Source organism: Sinohyriopsis cumingii, chromosome 6, assembly GCF_028554795.1.
Source record: "Sinohyriopsis cumingii isolate HCF-2022 chromosome 6, ASM2855479v2, whole genome shotgun sequence".
In the NCBI taxonomy this organism is placed as follows: Eukaryota; Metazoa; Mollusca; class Bivalvia; order Unionida; family Unionidae; genus Sinohyriopsis; species Sinohyriopsis cumingii.
Genome location: NC_142966.1, coordinates 101,625,114 through 101,649,212, shown reverse-complemented (window position 1 = coordinate 101,649,212; position 24,099 = coordinate 101,625,114). Strand labels below are relative to the sequence as shown.

General features: G+C 39.7%; 1 protein-coding gene across 1 annotated transcript in view; it reads right to left on the bottom strand.

The window, feature by feature from the left end:
- LOC149797577 (uncharacterized) overlaps positions 1-18,957 on the bottom strand; it is a 39,191-nt gene extending 20,234 nt beyond the window's left edge. The window contains exon 1 of the mRNA XM_089962483.1: positions 18,697-18,957. Coding sequence (XP_089818609.1) covers positions 18,697-18,726 — 30 coding nt within the window. The 5' untranslated portion in view covers positions 18,727-18,957. The remainder of the gene's footprint in view (positions 1-18,696) is intronic.
- Positions 18,958-24,099: the final 5,142 nt, after the last annotated feature.

Genomic DNA, 24,099 nt, shown 5'->3' with positions numbered 1-24,099 from the left:
TGCTGTTATTTATTGAAGGATTATAGCTTTTCATTAAAACCATCGATATTTTCAAAAATAAGAAACTTATTTAAAAAGTGCATCCTGCTACTGCGAACGCAAAGAAAAGAGAAACGTGTTCCAGACTGATATAACTCAACAACTGCCTGCTTTTGTAATCGCTGAAATTGACAAAATTGTCATCTTCTCATGCCTAAAGTGGCTGCAACAATAAACAAGTTTACTCAAAACGTCTCAAAGGTTTGTCATTAAGTCGACATTCTTTGATGGGCTGAGAGAACATGTGACACTTTTTGTTTGGCTTGGGCTAACAATTAAATAAAGAACACTCACACACACACACACACACACACACACACACTGGTTTCCTATTTTCCTATTAGACAATTTAGCTGCCTGCCTATAGCGGAAAGAAATCAGAGCAGCGGCAGATTTTAAAGTACGAAGATCTGGATTTGTTAAAATTTATTAATTTTGCATATAGAAACGCATGTTACGATTTTTATATTATTTAAGAGGGTAACGGTCTTTAAAGGGTCTGGTTTTAAGGCTTTATTTTGAATGGGGATGGGGTAGGGTGCTACAACTATGATATCGCCTGGGTGCTGCAAAATCATAACTTGGTCGCCACACGCACATTTATACACATTATTGAGAATTCCGACATTTCTGTTCATTTAAAACTAGTAAGTAATATAAAATGCTTCCGTTATCTTAGTTTGCATAAGTGTAAATATATTTTTGCTTCTAAAACTGAAGCATGGACGGGAGCGAAACGTGCTTATCTAAAATCTTTATTTTGTCGGTTTCATTCAAAAGGCATATATATATTTTAAAATGAAGCAGGAGTGATTAAACTACTTTATCCCTTATATTTCGCTTAACTGATAGAACACTTTTGGTTTCACAAGTAAATTGAAACTGAAAGCAAATATTCATGCTTTTACTATTGTGCCATTCAAATTGGAGTATTCAAGCAGCAAAGGCATTCATATTCTCGCGAATGTTTTCAATTACTTGCATTGGTATTAGGGCCATTAGGATACAAAGTATCTAACTTATGAATCCAATAAATTTCTTTTATGAGTCTATTCATGTCACCATGTACAATATCTATTGGCATGAAAGAAAAAGTAGAGAGAGATTATCGGTATTAAAATGTGTTGAAGTATTAGAGGAAAACTGAGGATCTCTATAATTTTTTATATGAAAGGATTGATTATTAATTCTCATAGAAACTTGTTGAAGTGTTTATCCAACATATTGCATGCTATATTTTTTTTACAGGTTATCAAATAAATCACATCAGTTGATACACATTTATTGATATTACGTAGAGACAATAGCAGCAGAGGGGCTGTACAGACCGAAACTTTTTGCACAATAAACCCCTCCAGGAAACTATTCCTCGATAGAGGGCTTATTTCGACGAAATAAACCCTTCTATTCAGAATACAGGACAAAAAAAAATGTCCCCCGAAAACTCGAAGAGTTTCCAGGGACAAACTCGTTGAGTTTGCACTGACAACTTGGGTTACTTCAATAAATCTGAAACAGTTTCCGTGGCGGGGTCGTTATTGAAAAATCCATGGGTCGGGTCCATCCCCTCTGCTGCTCTGGGAAATGAGTTTCCAAGGAAAAACATTTTTATGTTAGCGGAATTAAATCATTGACAAATAAATAATGGCAAATATTGGAGAAGCACATACGACTAGATTAGCTCGAGAACGTCTCGAAGCAATTCAGAAATTTCTTCCTGTCCGTGATAGTGTCAGACAAAAATTACAACTAAGACAGCAAGCACGGGAAGGCTTTGCAGAGACTACGGAGGAATTATTTAAACCCGTGACCAAAGCTACTGAAAAATCCGCAGCTGTTACCAAAGAGGCTTTAATAGAGCAAAGGAAAATTTTACAGGATATTTCAGCTGGACTTAAACCCCCGCCTCCACCCGATGAAGTTGTTGTGTCAGTACCTGCTGGTAAGCGAGTAACAGGGAGAATTACTGACCCCGCCAAAAGATTTACGCCGGATTATATTGAACTTCTTAAAAATGTACCAGAAGAGAAATTACCTGAGACAATACTGTTAGGATTGATTAGAAGAGATGTGTCTTTAAACCCAGAACACGGTTCTATGACAGATGATAATTTTATCAAATATTCGTATCGTATACGTGAAAATAAAAAACAAATCAGCAGGGACGATACAAAATACGATAGACTTGTAGATGCTATACGTAAACTTGAAATTCCACCATCGCAACCTCAAGAAGAAAAATCACCGTTGCAACACACAGAACGACAACAATATCCTTCACGGCGAAGAGCAATAGATCCTGACCTAACTCCGTTAAGTGAATACGAGGCTGCATCTGAAGGAAGTCCGCGGGGCCAAAAATTCAAACAAACTAGGTCGCCGATAATTAGCTTAACAACATCTTCTGAAAGTTTGCCTCAAGACATTTTATCCCCAAGAATTGTACCATCAACAGGGGAGGGTTTAGGATCCGGTTTTATTGCCTGCCCTAATAATATCATCGATGATGTATCACGGTTGGAAGTTCTCATCGGAGGAAGACGTGCCGGAAACAATTCTCCGGAAATTATAAATGAAGCCGCAGATATCTGTCAGAGACTATTTCAGCGTGGCATCATGGATATCAGCATCTACCGGGGGCTCATTGATGAACTCGCAGACGGTTACCACAGCGACTAATAATTAAATTTGCTAGCAAATTCAGTTAGATAAACAATAATTAAATAAAATGATACTACACGATTCTTTTCGCAGACCAAGAAGTGTCAGAGTAGTAAACTCACGATTACCAGTATACGAGGTTGTTTACGGAGATGGAGTCGGTGATGTTGTTAGGGATTTAGTCACAAGAATCGCTCCGAAAGCTGGACCGTTAGCAAAACAATTCGCGATGAAAGCCGCTGATGTTGTCAAGGATAAAGCCATTGGCACTGTTGGTAGTCTTGCCGGGAAAGCATTTCAATCAATCAAGGATCGACTAGCACAGCTGATACGAAAAAAAAACCCAGTCGAGAGGTTGGTGCCAGTAAAACTACCATCCACTGAAGCTATGCCGGCAAATGTTAGTAGCGTAGTAAATAAGGCCGTAAATCAGAAATTAGCTGAGATCGCAACAGCAGGAATTACCTCCAAAGCGTTGCAAGATAGTGTAACTGCTAATTTGATAGCTGGTAGTGGTTTCCGGTGACGATAACATTTTAATTAGATCATCACAAATAATAATAATGTTTGCACGAAAATCCAATGACGCGTTTGATATGTCCAAACCAGTACTTAAAGATGATTCTGTACGTGATTTTCAATATTATTCTTATGAAGCACGTGATCCTAACCAACGCGGAAGAATTGAACTACAGGTCCAGGATACAAGTAGATACTTCTTGCCCGCTGAGGCCTTCATCGAAGTTGAAGGTAGGCTTTTAAAGAATGATAACACTAACTACGGAATCGGCGACCGAGTTGGATTTGTTAACAACGGCATCATGGCGTTATTTAAATCCGCTATTTACATGATAGATGGAAAAGAAATTGAAACAATTCATGATAACGTCGACGTTGCCACAACAATTCTCGGGTTGGCGAGATACTCGGATGATTACACCAGATCAGCCGGACCATCAATGATGTTTGCAAAGGATATAACCGACAGCCCCGAGAACAGGAATGTAACAATGAATAATGCCGGTGACGCAGTTGCATCGATGAACGAAAATTTTAATTTGGGTTTTGCAACACGTAGATCGATGTTAAGTGGAGATGAAGAGTTCTCAGGTGTGATTCCATTGTCTCACATCTTTGGATTCTGCAGAGATGTCCACAAGGTCATATTCGGTGCCAAACACACAGTTGTACTTGTGCGAAAACCTGATGATAATGACGCTATCTGGCGAGATGCTGCTGTTGCCCCTGGTCAGGTAATACTAACTAAACTGTGGTTGTGGATGCCAGTGTTGTCTCCGTCAATCACCGAAGAACAACGACTGTTGTCTTTCATGGACACGGGCGGTAAATCACTGCTATCCTGGAAAACAACAACCACAGACGTTATTCAGGGTGATAATGGTGGGTTGTTTACATGGCATATATCATCGCAACAAGGAGTATCAGCACCACGACATATTTTCATTGCATTTCAATACCGTGCTAGAACAGATAGCCAGGAAAGAAATCCAATGGTATTTGATACACTTGGAGTTTCTGAAGTTTCGTTGAGAATAAATGGGCATCAGGAGCCATCTGAGGATATATTAATAGATTTCGAACATCATCGTGTCGCACGCGCGTATCATCGTCTGATGTCATTTATGGGGCGCGACCTTAATGTAGACACTGGCCTGCAAATATCACAGCGAGACTTTATGAGTTTATATCCGATTTATTACTTTTCGCTGGAACATCTTGATCTGGTTAAACAATCTGTTGTCGACCTACATTTCCGAGCTCGTGTAGGTGTTCCTGCTGGTGGTTACAGAGCGATTGCTGTCATACTCTCCGATAAAGCAATGCTGCTTGAAGGTGTTGGCGGACGAATGAGGGTCATCGACGCTCCAATCGAGAATATGTAACGCAATTAAAATCAAACTTAGGATATAATGTCATACAGTCATGTTAATGTCACCTTGACTTCCGGTCAAACGAAGAAATTGCAATCAAAGAACGCAAGCACGTGCGGGACATCAATAACACTAAAACGAGATCAGATTACTGGTGGTCCAAACAAATTGTCGTTGACTAATACTCAGCTTAAACATTTTAATAAGGCACTAACAGCAAAAACCGGTGTCCGACTTGATTTCTCTGCTGCAGCTATCAAGGACATGACTAAAACCGGTGGAATATTTCCTCTTCTCGCAGCAATACCGGCGTTGATTGCCGCGGCAGCACCAGCCGTAGCAAAAGCCGCAGCACTCGGTGCAGTTGGAACTGCAGCTGCAATGGCACTAAAAAAGGCAACGGGAAAAGGATACAAGAAAAAAAAGGGACGCGGTCTAAGACTACCAGGAACTCCACCATCATGGTATCCAAAAAAATTCTAACGCCGTTGAGCAATTTTGATTTACTCGATGCTGTTAAAAAATTGCGTGTAAAACATTTCAGAGGCGTATTTATGCGAGATCAATTACCGCAACGACCGAATAATCCAGAAACTGGCATTATCAATCTCGACAACAAAGATGGTCCGGGAACTCACTGGGTTGCTTACGCGATCGATCCACGTGGAATTATCTATTTTGATTCGTACGGTTTAGCACCGCCAGTTGAGTTTCTCAAGTATGTCATCAGATTTTCTAATGTTCCAGTGTGGCAGTCGACGTTACCAACACAAACATTAATTGATCCGCCCATTTGTGGGAGGGAGGTTTTAAATGTTCTTGATGCAATCTCAAGAAATCCAGCAACTCCTCCTCATAAAGTAGTGTATGAATATACCGCATCGAGAAATGCTAGCATTTGAAAAACAGCAATAAGAATAATGGTGGATATTTACGGAAGACCTTTCACACGAGGAGGTAAACCAAGCACAGATGCTGATCTCTCAAAATATGCGACCAAAGATGAAGTCGATAATCTTTTGAATATAGCTGGAGTTGACCCAGATGAAGTTGCTATTTTCCAAGACAGGCAAGGAAAACTAAGAACGAGCAACATTAAGTGGAATGATATAATTCGCAGAGTTCTTGGAGCTACCAAGGATAACTTCGTTGCATTTAGTGATGGCGGCCGGATCAAGGACTCGAATATATCAATCGCAAGCATCAAAGACAGTATTGATAAAGGTGTTGATAAATGTGTGAAAAAAGCCGGTGACACGATGACAGGCGAACTCAGCATGAGCGGCAACAAAATAACCGCGTTAGCGAATCCCGAATCCGACCAGGATGCGTCAAACAAACAATACGTGGACATCGTCAACGGTAAACTAAATACGCTGCGTGCAGAGCATGATGTTCACGTGGGCGCGTTTACAAGATTTCGAAGAAACTTCGTAAAAACTGATGAGGTCGTGGATAAGTTCTTTGGGACTCCTCCAGTCGTCGATGTAAAACTCGCTGATGTAAAGACCGACATTAACACGATCAAACAAACACAGCAGGATATCGTATCGGGTATTCCTGATATCGTTAACAAAACCAGTTTGATTAAAGTTCCCACTGGAGTTACTCCGGGGCATATCACCAACATCGTATTCACGGTATCATCGGGATTCGCAACATGGTCACGACAAAATAACACTATCAAATATACAGCAACAGTCACCGGTGTTTACAGGTTGTCTGTGTTTTCAGCCGCTAAATTTGAAATCTTCACAACATATCCTTGGAGACATTCCACCGATAAGTATTCCGGGGTTTACACTGTAATACTAAACAGCGGAACCGAGGAAACATTTATGCTTGAAGCCGAGGACGATAGTTTAACAGCAACATCTTACTGGTTTTGTTTGGAATTCGTCGCTGCAACGCCTCAATTGGTTACCGCGTAATTGAATAATGTCAACGACGCCAGATGCTCAACAATATCGATACAATCAAGTCCGTGAGTGGCAATCTGAGTTAAAAACTGTCATCGAAGTAACTAGTCAAAAAGTAAAAAAATACAAGCGCCGCATAACAGTGCTGGATATTATGGTTTATTCAGTATCTGCCGTTGTTGCATCTGCCGGAGCAATACTATCAGCGGTCACTCCGGTAACTGCAGCAGTCGCCGCCACGATCTGTGTTTCCGCGGCCACAACAACAGCTGGAGTTTTCGGCATCATAGCAAAAAAAATATCATCATGTGCTAACACAAAATTACACGATTACACGACAAAATTAAATACAGCCACGACCGCATATCAGAAATTATCATCGCTGATATCATCATCGTTAGACGTGCAAAGTAGCGACGCTACGATATCAGATTCTGAATTCAAACTAATGTCAGATGCGTACAATGACTATTTGAAAACTAAACAAATAAATAATGTCAATAGAACTGCTTCAACAAATAGTCACAAACACAACACCGGTAAGGACCACAATGATCTCAGTGTCCTCGACGACACCAGAATTCGGTATTAATTTTCGAACTCCAATTCCAGTGAGTGAAATCGCGTTAGCAAAGCTCAGTGTGTATCACAGCTGGCCCAATGTTAGGTCGGCATCATTTGGTGGTCTGCAGCCAAATAATTCATTCGTGTTCGGGAAAAGCAAAGCCGACTCCGGCGAACAGGGTGAACTTGACTGGAATACAATTACACTTCCCACTGGGAGTTATCAGATCGAAGAAATCAATAATGAGATACAACGCCAAATAAAACGAATCACCGGCAAGGAAGCCAAAATATCTATAACAGCTCATGAACCAACGCTGTCTACGGTCATTGAAATCTCAACGCCAGGATACGCCGTGGATATTTATAACAGCTCAATCCGAACATTATTAGGATGGCCAAAGGCCCCCGAGGTTAAACCTCGTCCACCAAAACCTGAAAAATCGGATTTTATGACCTATAAAGAAGCACTACACGACCTCGAGTACAATTATTATTTACTCCTTGCAGATCAATTACTAGCAAGAAAAAGTACTTTAATGCCCGATACTTGGAGTATAGAAGCTCCACGTGTTAAGGGGGGGCAGGAGCTCCGTGTTTACCGTCTAGATGATATAGAATCTGAATTATTTATTCCGATCAATCTAGTACATAAACAACAGCTACAACTCCTGCGAGTATATTTCCAAGATTATATTTCTGATTTAACAAGTCCGCGTGATAATATTATCACAACCATAGAAAAACTAAACAAACTCGCATCGGCCATGGAAACTATAAATCTAAGAATAATTCAGGCTTTACTGGATCTTAAAGACTATATCGATGATAATTATAGACAGATAGCCAGAGCAGATTTTGCAATTAAATATGGTATTCAAGTGAATGATATTTCAGATTTTAAATTTCCTGGATATAACGTGCCCGAGCTGAGAAAATCAGTCTCTGATCTCATCGATCAATCTTTCGAAGATATTCTTGCCGCGTACGAACGAATAAAACCACAACCTGTTATTCTCAAGCACGACAACAGTACAGCATCCGATGGCAGACACATCTCACCCGGGATCGTAAATATCACAGATGTTATTGCGGTCAATCTTGTATGTGACGTCATCGATGGCAGTTACAGCGCATCAGATACTACGACGGCACAACAGGGGTTTATCCTGTATACGTTCACACCAAGAGACCCCCCTGGTTTTCTGATTGTGCAAGAACCAATCAATCCGGTCTATCTACGGTGTCATAACCCGTGGTTGTCAACGATAAATTTCAAACTCACCGACCAGAGGGGGAATTTGTTGGACCTGCGTGACGAGACTGTTAGTATAAACTTACTGGTGAAGTCCTAAGTCAAGGGATCCATAATATTTATAATAGTTTTTTTTTCTGCACTGATCCATTTTCGTCATTTTATCGTGCAAATACCCTATCAAAACCAGCATAAGTTATCGTTGAAAGTGCTAGCACGCATTTAAAAAAAAACGGTTGTGTATAATGTATCAACCCGAGTACATTCATGCACGAGTTCATATTCATGATAAGCAAATTCTTTACGAGGCAATAAAAACCGCATTTCAAATACAGACATTCCCAGAACAGTATTTCCCCGTTAAAATAGTTATTGACGTGTATGGTGACGAAGACTTCTTGTTAACTCCGTCACAATTAACAGAGCTACAGCAAAATCATATGATCATAGTTTGGTGTCAACGAGAACAGATTATGAACTATTCTCATTCCTGTATTGATGTTGAAACGCTTAAGCAAATCCTGAAAATCTGAAAGCGCCCTTCACTTGAGAAACTCTTTGAGTTTCCAAGGGCAAAAAAAATAATACACTTTTTTTTTTACCCGTGGAAATGTGCTTTACACTCCAAGCGGGGGGGGGGGCGCTAGCGTTCTCAGGTTCTACTTTCACTTTGTGCTGTGAGTCACACGCTATGCGGTTTATACTTCCTTGTCGGCCTCGTAGTCAGAAACACTAGTATTTTTGTCAGAAATGCAAGGCATTTCCGTGTCTAGATTCTTTATATAACCTTTTAACCGTCTCACCCTGGTGCTAATTAATTTTCGAGTCTCATACTCTTGTGACAATCCAAGACGAATCTTCTCAACTGCACGGCACAGTGGAATAAATTCAGATACCTGATTTTCAGTTATCCCGGCAAGTGATCTGTAAACACGATCTTGCAAACCCTTAATGAACCTATAACGAGCAGGGAGATTGTTCTTCCCCAAGCGTGATAGCTCATTCAAGGATTCAAAATCTGACATAATTGTTTCAGTGTCTAGTAAAATATTAAAACCTCGCTGTTGTAATTCTTTAATTTCAACAAGTATGGTATTTATATTTTCGTGATTCATATTATTATATATTTTTATATTTTTAATAGAAACACTTTGCATGAGAAACGCTAGCTTTCCAAAACAAAACGAGACAGTCGGAAACATTTATCCCCTGCAAGGGCCTAGATCGTCAAATAACGTTCTAGAACCCCACGAGGACTGCTTCCGACATGACAATACAACATGTAACACGAAACACTTTATCCCCTGCAAGAGCCTCTAGATCGTCAAATAACGTTCTATAGGCTCAAGAGGACGTGTTTAGTGAATTGACAAGGACAAACATATAACACGTAACTTATCCTAAGGACGGACCCCTCTGACTGCCAAGTGACTCAGAGGCACATTTATTTACAAGACGAGACAGCCCTGGCTTCTAGGATCGAGTTCTCTAGCAGGCCCGGCAAACATTTATTTGACAACACAAACAACCTTTACCTCTGATTCGAGTATCACAGCAAGCAAAGGTACAATGAACATGTAATCTTATCCTAAGAGACGGTACAGAACAGACAACCTTTACCTCTGATTCGAGTATCACAGCAAGCAAAGGTACAATGAACATGTAATCTTATCCTAAGAGACGGTACAGAACAGACAACCTTTAACCTCTGATTCGAGTATGACAGCAAGTAAAGGCACAATGAACATGTAATCTTATCCTAACTTATCCTAAGACCTTATCCTATGACGACACAAACATACACAGGTGGGTCATTTTCTACGGTCAGCAGCAGAGCAAAACCATCCATTGAATCGACCATTGGATGGTGCACAAAAGACACCCGCCATTGGCGGATTAAATTTATGGTTTTGCTTGCGCGTGCTGACTTTCGATCGACCCAAAGGTCTTAGGGAGCGATTTCGTATATAACCCAACTGTTACTTGCGAGTTGGAATTTCGCTCTAGCAGTGGGCGGGACTTGTTTAAAATATTTTAATTGTATGTTTTCTTAAGCGCGGTCATATAACAAGCACAGAAGAGCAAAACAGTCGGATATATTCAGTAAAACGAGGATATTGTTTGTAAAAAAATATATATTCTACGGTAAATAAATGATTACATGTTATGAACTCGATAAAATATTTTATCAAGGTGGCTTTCTTAGGGGGAGCAAATCCTCTGACCAGCAACGACAACTCTGCAAAGCGTTAGACACTCTCGGAGGAGTTATCGTCGTTTGTGTCAACGATAAGAGTTATATAACAGAATGAAATCTTCTGTTTGAGCTTCTTTGAAAATGCTGTTTTGTAGATCCCATCTGCGACATGCTGTACAGAAGGTGGACAAATACCGAAATACCTACCGGCTGCGCTCATTGATTGAAATATTATTTCTTCACGAGTCTCAACATTCACAGATTTCACTGCTCTTCTTATAGCTGTTTTACATTTAACTCTTCCTCGTATGGTATTCTTGCTCTGAGTGATCGCTTGAAGGTTTTCAATACTGTTATCAAGTCTGTTCCCGTTAATATGATCAATGACAAGGCCTTTAGGGATCTCTCCGTTAAAAACCTCATAGACGAAACGATGACATAAATACCTCCCTTTCCTAACAGTAAATCTTAAATAACCAGCATTATCAACTGTACCAACTTGTTTCCTCAGCCTGTAGTTTCTCACTATGCCATCTCGGTTTGCCTCATAATTTGGAATAGTTGGATGTCGGACGAATTCTTGATTCATTATACTATAAGCAAATCATTGTCTAATTCATAATTTGTCTGAAAACTTATTTATGTAATCACGCTCGCATTTGAGAGCGTTATCACAGTCTGGATTTTTTTTATCATAATACCGTTTTAGTTCTCGATAGCGTTTTCCACCACACGCTGAACATAATTGCGTTTTTCCTCGTACTCCAATGCCGCATCTGATACACGGTATCGGTCCTAGACTCCCACCGCGGACCTGTTGAGCATGTTGTCCACAGTATTCGCCTCTGCAGGGTTTGCTACACGGCGCTGATGAATTTAGTTTGATCCACTTGCATTGGTTCATCATATAATATATTTGTCTATTTAAATATTTGTCTTAATTATAATAATGGGTTTTGAAAGACTATCCAGAATAAAACCCATATCAGGTTCTAGATTCGATCTTGACCGGTTAACCGCTGATCCACGACGAAGAGAGTTAGCAGAGGTAATTGGTGTTATCAAGAATGCCAAAGAAGAGTTTCGTCGTGATGGTGCCGCACACACGTGGTCTTCGTATAAAATTATCCTCGGAAACGCGAGCATTTCTCGTGACCGTATCATTGATGCTACCATGAACGATACAATCGCGCGTAACATAATTGGGTATCTCGACGATAGAAGATATTTCGTACAGATAAAATTTATTGTTGGAGTCGGCGAGGGAACGTGGATTATCAGAGACAAACTAGACCCTGTTCTTGATGCCAGAGGCGTTCGTGGAAAAACCGTTCTGTTAAGTAAAGACTCAAAACCGGGAGTACTTGTTGGGATTGATATACCATATTATGCCAGAGCGTATCCTGTGACCGCAGTTGTTTATGGAATTTATCCGATGAAGAAACCACGCGTTGATAAACTCAAACCGATGAAGGTGTCGGTGTTGAATTGTGTAGCTGAGCGAGTAATGGAACATTTTAAAAATGCAATGCGAGGAAACGGCCTAACACCGCTAAGACAAACTAAAATAACAGCGTGGGCGACACGAGTAGCGGATAAAGGAGCGTCAATAAATGATGTTGCTGAGCTAGAGCGATTACTAAAATTTCCTATAACGGTTTCATCGTTAACCGGTGAGGTATTGTATGAGTGTAAATACAATTCCCGTGGAACACCAATAACTATTATCGATCATAACAGTCACGCCTGGACTGACTCGGTTAGGATATTTCCGCAAGACCGTGTTGTGAAGTATTATCCGGAATTGCAAAGCAATTCTGGGAGCATGTTTGATTTTATTTATCAGATAAGTAAAACCGATCCAGTGTCTGTGTGGTTATTCAGAAGTAGCGAAGATGGAGAATATGATCAGTTTGTGAGACCCAACGGGGAAATATACAGAACAATGGCGTTACAGCAGGAAATGAAAAAACTCGCAGAAAAATATCATGCTGGCAACACTGATACGTTACTGACACACTGTTTTACTGTCCCGGGTGTTGTCGCGCATGTAGCCCGGGAACGAAATTCATGGAGACCAACTCCGAAAAGTTTTCTTGCTGATATCCAGCAGAGCTGTGTCGAATACGGACACGGCGGTTTGTGGAATACTCAGTATGATCACCGCGGTATGATATCCGTGGACATGACGGCGTGTTATCCAGGAAGTTTCCTTGGGCGTGGAGAATGCAGCGAATATTTTAAACGGTTTGGCCACGCTGGCAATACCATGACAAGAGTAGCTGTCAACGGTGTTTTACCCGATTTTGACTTGACCGGATTTGCTTGTGTGTCGTCGTTTAAATTCGCTAAGGATTTACATCCTGTGTGTTATGTTTGGTTTGGCAGACATTTCGTTGAGAAGCGATGGGCACCGATAGTGTTATTGCGATACATGCTTGACAGTCGAATACTGTTGTCGCTGACGGTCAGCGAAGCGATTATATGTTATTGTCGTCAAACCGAAGTTTGGTTGCCAACTCCAACGCCGGTTACGTTAGAAGAAGTCATCGAAGATTGGTCACGAGAATATCCAGAAACTTCTATCGACGCTATCATCAAGAAAGCTCCTGAAGTACTTAAAAGCAAACTCAGAAATGATGAAAGCACAGCAAAAGATCTAGGACGAAGAATAATAGGGAAATTCACTCAAGGTGGAGCGTATGATCATAAACAACATCACAGTCGATTAATCATGGACAAGACTGAATTGGATCTTATTGTCGCTGATGCAGCCACGAACAACATGTTCTGTAACCGCAAAGATGTGTTTCTGTCAAACGGGGAAAAACTAGGGACTGTTTTTAGTTATATTGACGGAGAATCATCTCAGTACATACATTTGAGATCTTCGATGCTGGCTTATGTATCCATAAATTTGTTGTCGATGATCAATAGATTCCCTGTTGCCGCAGTGAGAGTTGCAACGGATTCATTTTATATTGATAAAAAACACTCAGCGCTGTTGGATAATGTTATATCGGATGATCCATCGTGGGGCTCGTGGAGAATAAAGAATGAAATGTTACACGGATATTGTAAATCGGCTGATGTTGAAATCGAGGATGAGTATCGCAGCGCAGAAATATCTTCGATGGTTTCGTCGGGGGCAACTTCGTTGTTGCCGCCGGTGCACGATCCTGTTACAAGACACAAAACAGTTTATCTGAACGGTCCTGGTGGTTCTGGTAAAACAACTCGAGCGATTGAATTATTTAGAAACTCTGACATGATTGTGCTAACACCCACACACAGACTTGCCAGGGAGATGAGACAACGGGATGTTAACGCGTGCACGTATCACAGTTTTTTCAAATACAGCGGCGGCACGTGGACACCTGAACGAATGGGAACGAAATATATTCCCGAGAAAATCATCTGGGATGAGATAGACACTGTGCCGTTGGATACATTAAAACAGTTTCTGGATTGGCTGCTAAAGAAAAATACCGCAGTGGTGATGTGCGGCGATCATGGTCAACCACCCCCATTTACAGGTGAATCTCCACACGAGTGGCTGAAAACTTTTGTAGATTATTATGAGGAAATAACTAACGATGTTAGAGCACTCGATGAAACGCTGAAAGAGTTTAAGGCACTGATCAGGCTACAAACCAATAAAGTCCAGTGTGAGATAATGCGTGAAATAATTCCAGAGACTTCGCTGAGCGACTTTTGGGAAACGTGGAAACCAGGTGATTTAATTGTGGCAAGTAGAAAGATAGTCAGGGACACACTTCAGCAGCGGTTATTTCAGTTACATCAGAAGAAATTTCCCATGTTGCCAGTGCCGTTGTGTTATAGACCAGCTGATACGCGATTGCAGAATATTGATGTTGATATTCCAGGGCGCCTGACTGCGTCGGGTCCGGAGAAACAGAATTTAGTATTAAATGATATTGTCACAGTTGATGTTGATGCTGTTGAACAGGCACTGAAAATGAGCAAATCCCCGTGGACGCTAGGATACGCTATGACCATCCACAGTTCGCAGGGACTAACTATTTCAGATACAACAGTTTGGATTGTTGATGATCGCATCGAGTGGTCAAATTTAGTTTATTTAGCCGTGTCAAGAGTAAGAAGGATAGGTCAGTTACGAAGAATTGTATTAGATGATGTTGTCAACGACAGCTCAATCGCTGATGACACAATAAGAAAGAAATTAGCCGGTTACAAACAGAGCGACAAAAAAAATGGTAGAGAGTTTGATCCCAAACAAAGTTTGGATGTTGAATTTGTAATACAATTACAACAACAGCAGAATAATCACTGTGCGAGTTGTAATTGTTTATTGCTGTGGCAGTATTCGAAAAACGACCCAAGGCAATTCACCGTAGATAGAATAGATAGCAGTCGCGGTCATACACGTGAAAATGTGATGTTGACCTGTCTTGAGTGTAACCGACGCAGAGGTGTTGCTGCAGTTATTTAAATGATTGAATCACTTCAGTGCGGATCACTTTAGTGATCGGGGTGGTAATTGTGTATCCTCGGGAATCACCTGAAGTTGCTCGCGTTTAAATCCGCGTTGAGGAGCAGTCGAATCTAATCTGTAGATTGCGTTTCTCCCAGTTGATCTGGTTATGCTGGATATCTTATGTGTAGTAACACTCCATGTGGGATCGGTTGCTCTTTTTTTTCCTCCTTCTAGTTCGCCTGGTTCGTATAAATACCTAACGGTGACATTACCCAGCAGTGGGGACGCTAGCGTCCCTGGCTGCGTTGAAACATTTTGTTGCTGTTGTCCGCGTTCACTGACGCGGGGTATATATTTTTTTGTGATTGCATTTACAGGTCTCATGTTTGTTGTTCTGGTAATTTCATTATTCAGTGCGGCTATCACGTTTGGCAGTCTTGCAACCCATTCACGAGATCTCGTATCGTAAATGAATTCCCTCGCGTACTGGTATCCGAATAATCTCTCAGCGAGTGTTCTATTAAATCGCTCAACAATTGCCTGATCCCGATGAATTTCAGTATGTCCTCGTCGTATGGTAACGTTATGCTGCTTTGTCAGTGATGACACCGCGCCCTGAAATTCCTTGCCAGGATCAACTTGTAATAATCGTGGCCAGTTTAGAGGTCCTCGTTGATAAATTCGTTTAAACGCAGAGGCGACTTCGGACGCTGTTTTAGTCGCTAACGGTTCTGCTTCTTTGTATCTACTGGCAACATCAACTACTGTTAGCGCGTATTTGTATATTTTTCTACGGACAGTATCATGAGGCAGGAATAGTATGTCAGCCTGATGAACTTCATTGGGCACACTAACATCAAAATGTGCAAAGTTGATTTGTCGAGGTGGTGGTAAGTAGATTTGCCATATTGCTTGTTTTGATAGCCAATTTTTGGCAACCTCGCGTGTTACTGATGCCGCGTTGGCGAGTTTATTAATTGCTGAGTTACCTCTCCAGTATCCGATTGGGGAATAATAAATCGCTTGCATTTTTATTTAATTATCCAGCGCCTAATACTAATTTAGATTTCATCGCTGATCTTACTAACCAATTAGCGAGTGACTCCTTAAATGATTTATTTTTTATGGCGCTTAGTGCATGAATTAATTTCACATCCGCGATATGCCTGTCTTGTAGATCTTTACTTCGATAAGCAACATCATGTATGTGACACGCTGCGTCGATAGCGTTTATCGGATACTCTCCCGGTTTTGGTTTAGATTGTTCATCAAGTCTGATATCTAGTCGGGTCCCTGGACCGCAGTAATTGTATCCTGGGAGATGTTTTTCTCCGGGATACTTTGCCCAGGGAGTTCCGGGGAGCTTTCCAAGTTTGGCTGCAATGTCACCTCCGCTAAATTCTCGCTTTTTTTTTGAAATCTAAATTTTTTTGTGCCACATCGCGTACACTTACCAGAAAGTGCTTGTCTGTTATTTTTTGTTGTAATGGTTGTTAGATCATTCGTAGGGGTTCGTGCCTTACACTTCACACAATATAGATCCATAATTATTATTCTTTATATACAAATGGAAATTACAGATTTTTCTGCGACAAAAAAGAAAGAGCCAGTTAAGCATAATTCAGTGCTACCAAACTCTATCCGCGCGATTATAATTGGGCCATCCGGTTCAGGTAAAACACAGCTGTTGCTGAACTTGATAATGAAGTGGATGAAATGGGATAAACTGTATTTGATAGCTCCATCTGTAGATGATCAACGATGCTATAACGTTATAAAAGATTTTAATGAGAGTGCAAGCGCGCTGAGTAAAGACGGTGAGGATGTTGTTGAATTTATCACTGATATCGAAGAAGCCCCCAGCGTCGAGGATCTTGATGAATCAATTAACAACCTAGTAGTGTATGATGATGTTATGTTGGACAAGCAAAAAAATCCCGCAAGAATATTTTCCCGGGGACGTCACAAAAACACTGATGTGATTTATGTTACTCAGCGTTATACACAAATTCCTAAAGTAATCAGGGATAATTGTAATCTTCTTGCGATATTCAATGGAGTTGATACACATACACTGAGAAATATTCATCAAACCTGGTGTGGTGGCGATATGGATTTAAATAAATTTAAAAATTTCTTCAGTCATGCTCAAAGAAAACCTCACGGATTTGTGACACTAAATTTACACGATCCCAGAACAAGATACCGTATTGGACTTGATACACTATTTGCAACATAAAAATGTTTTTCCTTGGAAACTCATTTCCCAGAGCAGCAGAGGGGATGGACCCGACCCATGGATTTTTCAATAACGACCCCGCCACGGAAACTGTTTCAGATTTATTGAAGTAACCCAAGTTGTCAGTGCAAACTCAACGAGTTTGTCCCTGGAAACTCTTCGAGTTTTCGGGGGACATTTTTTTTTGTCCTGTATTCTGAATAGAAGGGTTTATTTCGTCGAAATAAGCCCTCTATCGAGGAATAGTTTCCTGGAGGGGTTTATTGTGCAAAAAGTTTCGGTCTGTACAGCCCCTCTGCTGCTACAATACTTGTTTTGTATTATCGCTACTGAAAGAAGTACTTTCTCTTATGCTTGCGCAATGAGAGCACCGGTGTCTGTTACATTTTGATGACGAAAATTGTCTTTTTTTATTTTCAGAAACGGAAGAACTATCTGATTAATCTGTGCAATACCCTGATCACGAAGATCTTTATGTGGACGACATTGATTCACCAAATTATTTTATGTCAGATATTCAAGACGAGTGTTTCATATCTAAACATATTGTTGATGAATTTGCTACATCGGCACAGGAACGTATATCTATTGACAGGGAGTATACACCAGATGCGCTTTTCAGCCGGCCACCGTCAGTGTAAGCACTTCCCAAAGGCAAATTTTTAACAGTTGAAGCTCTTTTAAATAATATTAACAGTGATATACCACCTCCGAGACCAGTGTCATACGGTAGAAAGGATAATGTTTTTTTTTTCTTCTTATCGGCGACGAAGAAAATACACGTGGAAATCTGTCGGCAAAGCGAGCCAGTCACCAGGAGGACAGAAAGGAAAAGGTAAAAGAAATGAAACCGATGAAATATTAGATGTTATTCAGCTTCTCTAAACAAATCCCTTTGTTGCAGAAATTGTCCACGCCAGGGACCTGCCTAACCAATCATTTTCTGATACACAGAAGAACAATTAACAGATTTCAGATCCTTCCTCCAGTCTAATGCTGGAGTGATCAGTATCGTTAGAAAATGTGATCTTGGACGACGTTATGTGACAGTAATGGTCTATAAGAGCCATAAAGTTATCAGAAGAGAATCTAAGAAATATTTCTTCATATTACCCTGAATTCCCCATTGCCAATAGTTAACAAACTTTGTTGGTAGCTTGAACATGAGGTAAGGAAGAACATTGATTTTTGCATCAGAAGGTGAAAGGTCAAGGTCACTGTGACTCAAAGAATACAGACGCTTTCTGCGCAGTAACATTAGTTCTATATAACATACCTGGAAGAAGCTGTAGTTAGTTGGTAGAGCATCAGACATGTATCCCAAGGGTCATGGGTTCAGTACCTGCTCAGGCCAGGCAGGGTCAGCTGCTTTGGTGTGCCCCTGTGAAAGGCACTTAAACACCCATTCTCTCTGTATGCTATGTATAGCCAATAATGTGTTAAAAAGCAGTTAAAGCCACAAATGACTTACTTGGACCAAACTTCTGGATGACTTGTGCATGGGATAATGAAGAATATTGATCTTGGGGTCAAAGGTCTGAGACCAAGGTCACTGTGACTGAAAGAATAAAATAGTGGATTTTGTACATAATTTTGTGAATCTATACACATGGGGTAAAGAAGAAGCTTGTTAAATGTGAGGTCTAAAAGTCAGGGTCAATGCGGTTTAAAGAAAGGTTGTTTATGCACAACATTTTCACATATCGTCATAGTGAACCATTAAAAACGGGGAAGGCATTCATGGTACTATTTTGCCTGTCGTTGTTTTGTTTGACAGGGATACCTAAATGACTCCACATTATTTATTCCACATTATTTAGTCAGTAGTGTGCTGAAGTGCCGTTAATCCCAATACACACACATGTATACATACATACTATATTCTCTGGTGTTATAAAATCAAGTTATAGTATTAAAGAAATTCCTTTCTTGTCCACAACATCATGTGATATTGATTCCTTAGATACAGAAATTAATAGGTTGATCACATGTACAGATGTGACCACTCTGGTGGCCTAGTGGTTACAGCGTCCGCCTCGGATGCGGGAGGCCGCGGGTTCGAACCCTGGCGAGTCATACCAAAGACTTATTATAAAAAATATACTAACTGCTACCTCGCTAGGCGCTCAGCATTAAGAGGCTAATGTTTGGACTAGTTGGCCTGGTACTAGAATACTGTGACTGGGTGGGACATCATGTTACATGTCTGCAGCATGATGCCCCTGTGCTAGACATCACTATAAGCTGCTACACTGCAGACATCGGATCCATAGGACTAAAACATTCTTAAAGCTACGTTAAAAATCCAAATCACACACACACACACATGCACAGATTTTAACGCATTGTATGGATGTTCGGCATTTTTTCTGATATACAGACAATGTTACTCCTCAGAGAATTTTCTAGGCATGTGATTGGAGAACATCCAATATATTGGATACAATAATTGCACTTCTCACAGGGTGTTTAGAAATTGTTGTTTTATGACGTGTATGAAAATCGTGTAACATATTCATGGGATGTGCATATAACATTTATGACGATGGAATATATATAAACTAAATATCTGCCTCTTTACTTTCAAGTAGAAATGTATAAATTGGTTAGTAGATGTAATTTTGGAAATATTTTGTTCATTTTCCAATGCGCTGAACAACATTTCAGGAAATATAATATTATATTGTGACTTCGCAGTGATATTACATCAATGAGAAGTAACTCCAGAATATGATGTCTACCTTTTCAGTATGCAAAACAATCTGTCTCCCATTCAGAAAAGGAAATGTTTTTATTTACTGCTACATTGGGGAAGGAAAGAAAAGCTTAAATAGGTAATACATTCGCTGTGATAGGATGTACATGGTTGTATCACCCTCCTAAAATATGTATTTCCTGACGAGCGGTGGTAAAATCCCATGCAACTTGTCAAAAGACCGTACCTAATAATATACCAAAAGTGATTACTCTTCTCATGATCAAATGTTATCAAATCTTCCATTTCTTTAACATTTCTGAATCAAACGTACTGATATTACAAAATATCTTTGGTAATTGACTCTAATCAAGCTGATTGAACCCTTGCCTTTTACTTATTACTGCCACTTTCCCTATTTGTTTTCCTTTAAGTGTGATCTTTCATCTTTATTTACATACTGAAAGTAATTTTTTGCAAAGTCTGTGTGGTAATCCCTGAATTACATCTTCTCGAGTATTTTGACAAAATTACTTACTTAGATCTTGAATACGGTCTCTTTAGTGTTCAAAGAATTTTCCATCTATATGCTTGGAATAGTATTGATTCTAGATATTGTGGTCTTTAATTTTATAAGCTGAAAATGCCATATTAGACTAACAATAGACTGGAATCGCCAAAAATCTTCATACTTTGTTCTTCAACCATTTCTTTGCATATCAGCGGCATAAAGATGTAATTATTTCCTATTTATTGCAATTGCAAAGGAAAATTAACTTATGTTGTGAACTACTTTAATATATTTGATAGCCCCGTAAGATGGTCCACCGTAAAAAAAAAAAGAAAAAAAAAAAATATGCATGCATGGTAATAGACCTGTTAACCCCATTTTGGCAAGAATTCACATTCATTATTTTTTTTTTAAATAGTCAGGTGTGTAGTGCTGTAACGATATAAACCTAAATTTGATGCATGTTCCTATGAGGCGCCGTAGCGGACATAAGCTGGTCCAATGGGAAAGTTGCAGTTGAAAATTCGATGTCGTATGTCGAGAAATCCAGTACCACATGTTGGATCAAATTGCATGTCCTTAAAGTTCCATTTCCTAGATCGAGAGTTTAGATTTTATATGTTGAATTATGCAGTGGTGGTTTAAAGCTCTATTTCCTATGTCGACGTTTTACAGTGTATATTTGAATTACACAACGGCGGTTGAAATTTCAATATCATATGTCGAGAATCCCTAATTCACACGTTGAATGTAACTGTTTGTGATGAAAGTTCCATTTCATATGGCGAGAATTTAGATTTCATCGGTTGAATTTCACAGCAACGAGAAGCAGCCTCTTTGTTTAAAAATCATGCAGTCCGTTCACGAGAGCGACCTCTAGCGAAGACATTCATAGTTATTCTCGACCTGTGAATGGTAACTTTCAAACTGTAAATGCATGAAATATAATGGCGCTTCATAACTGAAAACACGAATGATGTCTCTTAATACTCGATATTATTTTGAATTGTTAAAGTGGACATTGTCGAATGTTACTTTTAACACCAACATATCATTTCACCATATAATAATAGCAATTCTGACAAGCACAATAAAATGTCCAACCACCGCTGTGTAATTCAACAGATACAATCTAGAAACGCAACATACGTACGAAATGGAACTTAAAGCACAATCAGTGTGATTCAACATATTAAATTAAAACTCTCGACATATGACATTAAAATTTCAACAACCGCCGTGTAATTCAAAAGATACAATTAAAACAAACTCGACATTGGACATCGAATTTTCAACCAGTGCTGCGTAATTCAACATATGAAATGGAACTTTCAACATAAACTCGTTGACCAATACGAGAATTAGGAATCCTCAACGTATGACACTGAAATTTCAACCACCGCCGTGTAATTCAAACGACACGATCTAAAACGTCGACATAGAAAATATAACTTTAAACTACTACTGTTCAATTCAACAGATACAATCTAAAATCTCAACCTAGAAATTCTAACTTTAAGGACAAGCATTTTTGATATAACACGTGAAATTGGAATTCAGGACATATGACATTAAAATTTCAACGGCAACGTTCTGAATGAACCAGCTTTTTGTCCGCTACCACACCTGATAGTAACGCATGTTACTATGTTGCTGGGGGGGAACAATGGCAATCGCAAAAAGGTGAGGGAACATATGAGGCGCCGTAGCTGACAAAGGCTGGTCCAATCAGAAAGTTGCCGTTTAAATTTTAATGTCATATATCCAGAAATCCAGAGGTAATCCAGTCTATGCACAATACATGTATGTGTATTTTCATTTCCTTGGAAATCCAATTACATTCAGTGATGACAAGACAAAAAATATAACACCTTAAGGATATCCCACACCTGTTCAGTATGAAAAGAATATTCAGATAGATTACTAAGTGTCTTCTCTGTGCCACTCTCGTGTCTTACCGAGTTTCTTTCTTTCCAAACCATGAATTAAATATTGTGGGACATTCAAGCTTAGAAAAAGCTAGTACTTGTTAAGCAACTGACATATTTTGCCAAGGCCGAGTTAAATGACCTATCGCCAGAGTTAAACTCATTAGCTTGGCACATCATCTAAATGAAAAATGTTTTGCTGACAATGGGTGTTAAGCTTTAGAGGATTTTGAAAATTTCATTAAGCTGGTTGAAAATGTCAGTTATGATAATTTGAATTTGTGTACAAGCAACGGACATTGATCAGACAAGCTGCCAGTAGTTTCCCATAGGTTAGTGGTTCTTGCCTGGTTTTTCCCCCGAGTTTTTCCTCCACCAATTATACTGGTCACCGTGTATAGCTATCATGTGCTGAAAAATGACATTAAACCCAAAACAACAAGAAGATGTTGTGTTGTGATATGTTAATTGTTTATAACTTATTTTGACTATTTAATATATATAAAGAAAAACAACTTACATCACCAAATACTAAATACCAAACTATAAAGCCAAGGGATAGTCTTAACTCCTCTATGTTTGAAAGACAGGGAAATATACAAACAAGTGATGAAAAAGAAGAAGGATAGAAGATAAACTAAAAAATACTTTTCTTGGTATTATCGTTTGGACTTGGTATTATCGTTTGGAAGGGCTCCTCTGTCTATGGGTCTAGCTTTGTCAATAGCCTCTTCAATGTAACTCTATCAATAGGTAGTAATATGGGCCATTAGGGGGTCAAATGATAATTCTATAGGTACCCATAGGTTTACATGTGGGGCTAGTGTGGGGTTATACAGGAAATCCTTGTTAAAATGTTTACAGGTTAACATTGGAAAGGTATATGGGTCAAATAGGTATTTAAAATGGGAAAATATATAGAATCAAATGATACTTTAAAGTGAAAAATTATGGGGTGAACAATATGGGGGTTAAACATGCCATGTGCAGTGACCAAGACCCCACATCACAGCATCAACATGCTATGTGTAGTGACCAATACCACATATGTACAGTCCAACATGACACGTGTAGGATCTTGGTCATTAACAAAGTGTGTCGATGGCATAGCGTGGAGTGATGGATAGAATATGACTGGGTGTTTGATCACTACACACGTGTTCAATATTATAGTTGAGGTTATTGGTCAGTACACAACATGCTGATGGGATAATGTCGGTAATTGGATGGTAGTTTACCAGCTGTTGGACACTATGCAGGGCATGTTAGATAATATATATATGGGGTATTGATCACTACACATGGAGTGTTGATGGTATCATATTTAGTGTTGGATGGTGGAAGACTGGGTATTGGTGATAACACGGCATGTTGATAGTATAATGCGGGATGTTGGATAGTAGATGACCCATACCGGCCCTAAGTGTAAATCTACGGGCACCAAGAAAAATATAATTTGACCCCCATGTGTTCCCTATTAGTGCTCCTGTATATTCTCCTTCTAAAGGACCCATTCAGCCCACCGAGTCTGTTTTAAAAGGTAACCGGTTTAGAGCACACGCTTTATGCACACGTTTTGCAAAGAAGATTGTTTTATTTCGTGCTGGTAGCAGCTAATCGCGAATAGATACCAGTGAGAGTATGTTGGTATGTTGGTTTAGAATATCGGTCATTTTCACAGATTTCAATCCATTTTGAGTCCGTGTCTTCAATAAGTCTGCATCAGCTTAGAGGTGTATA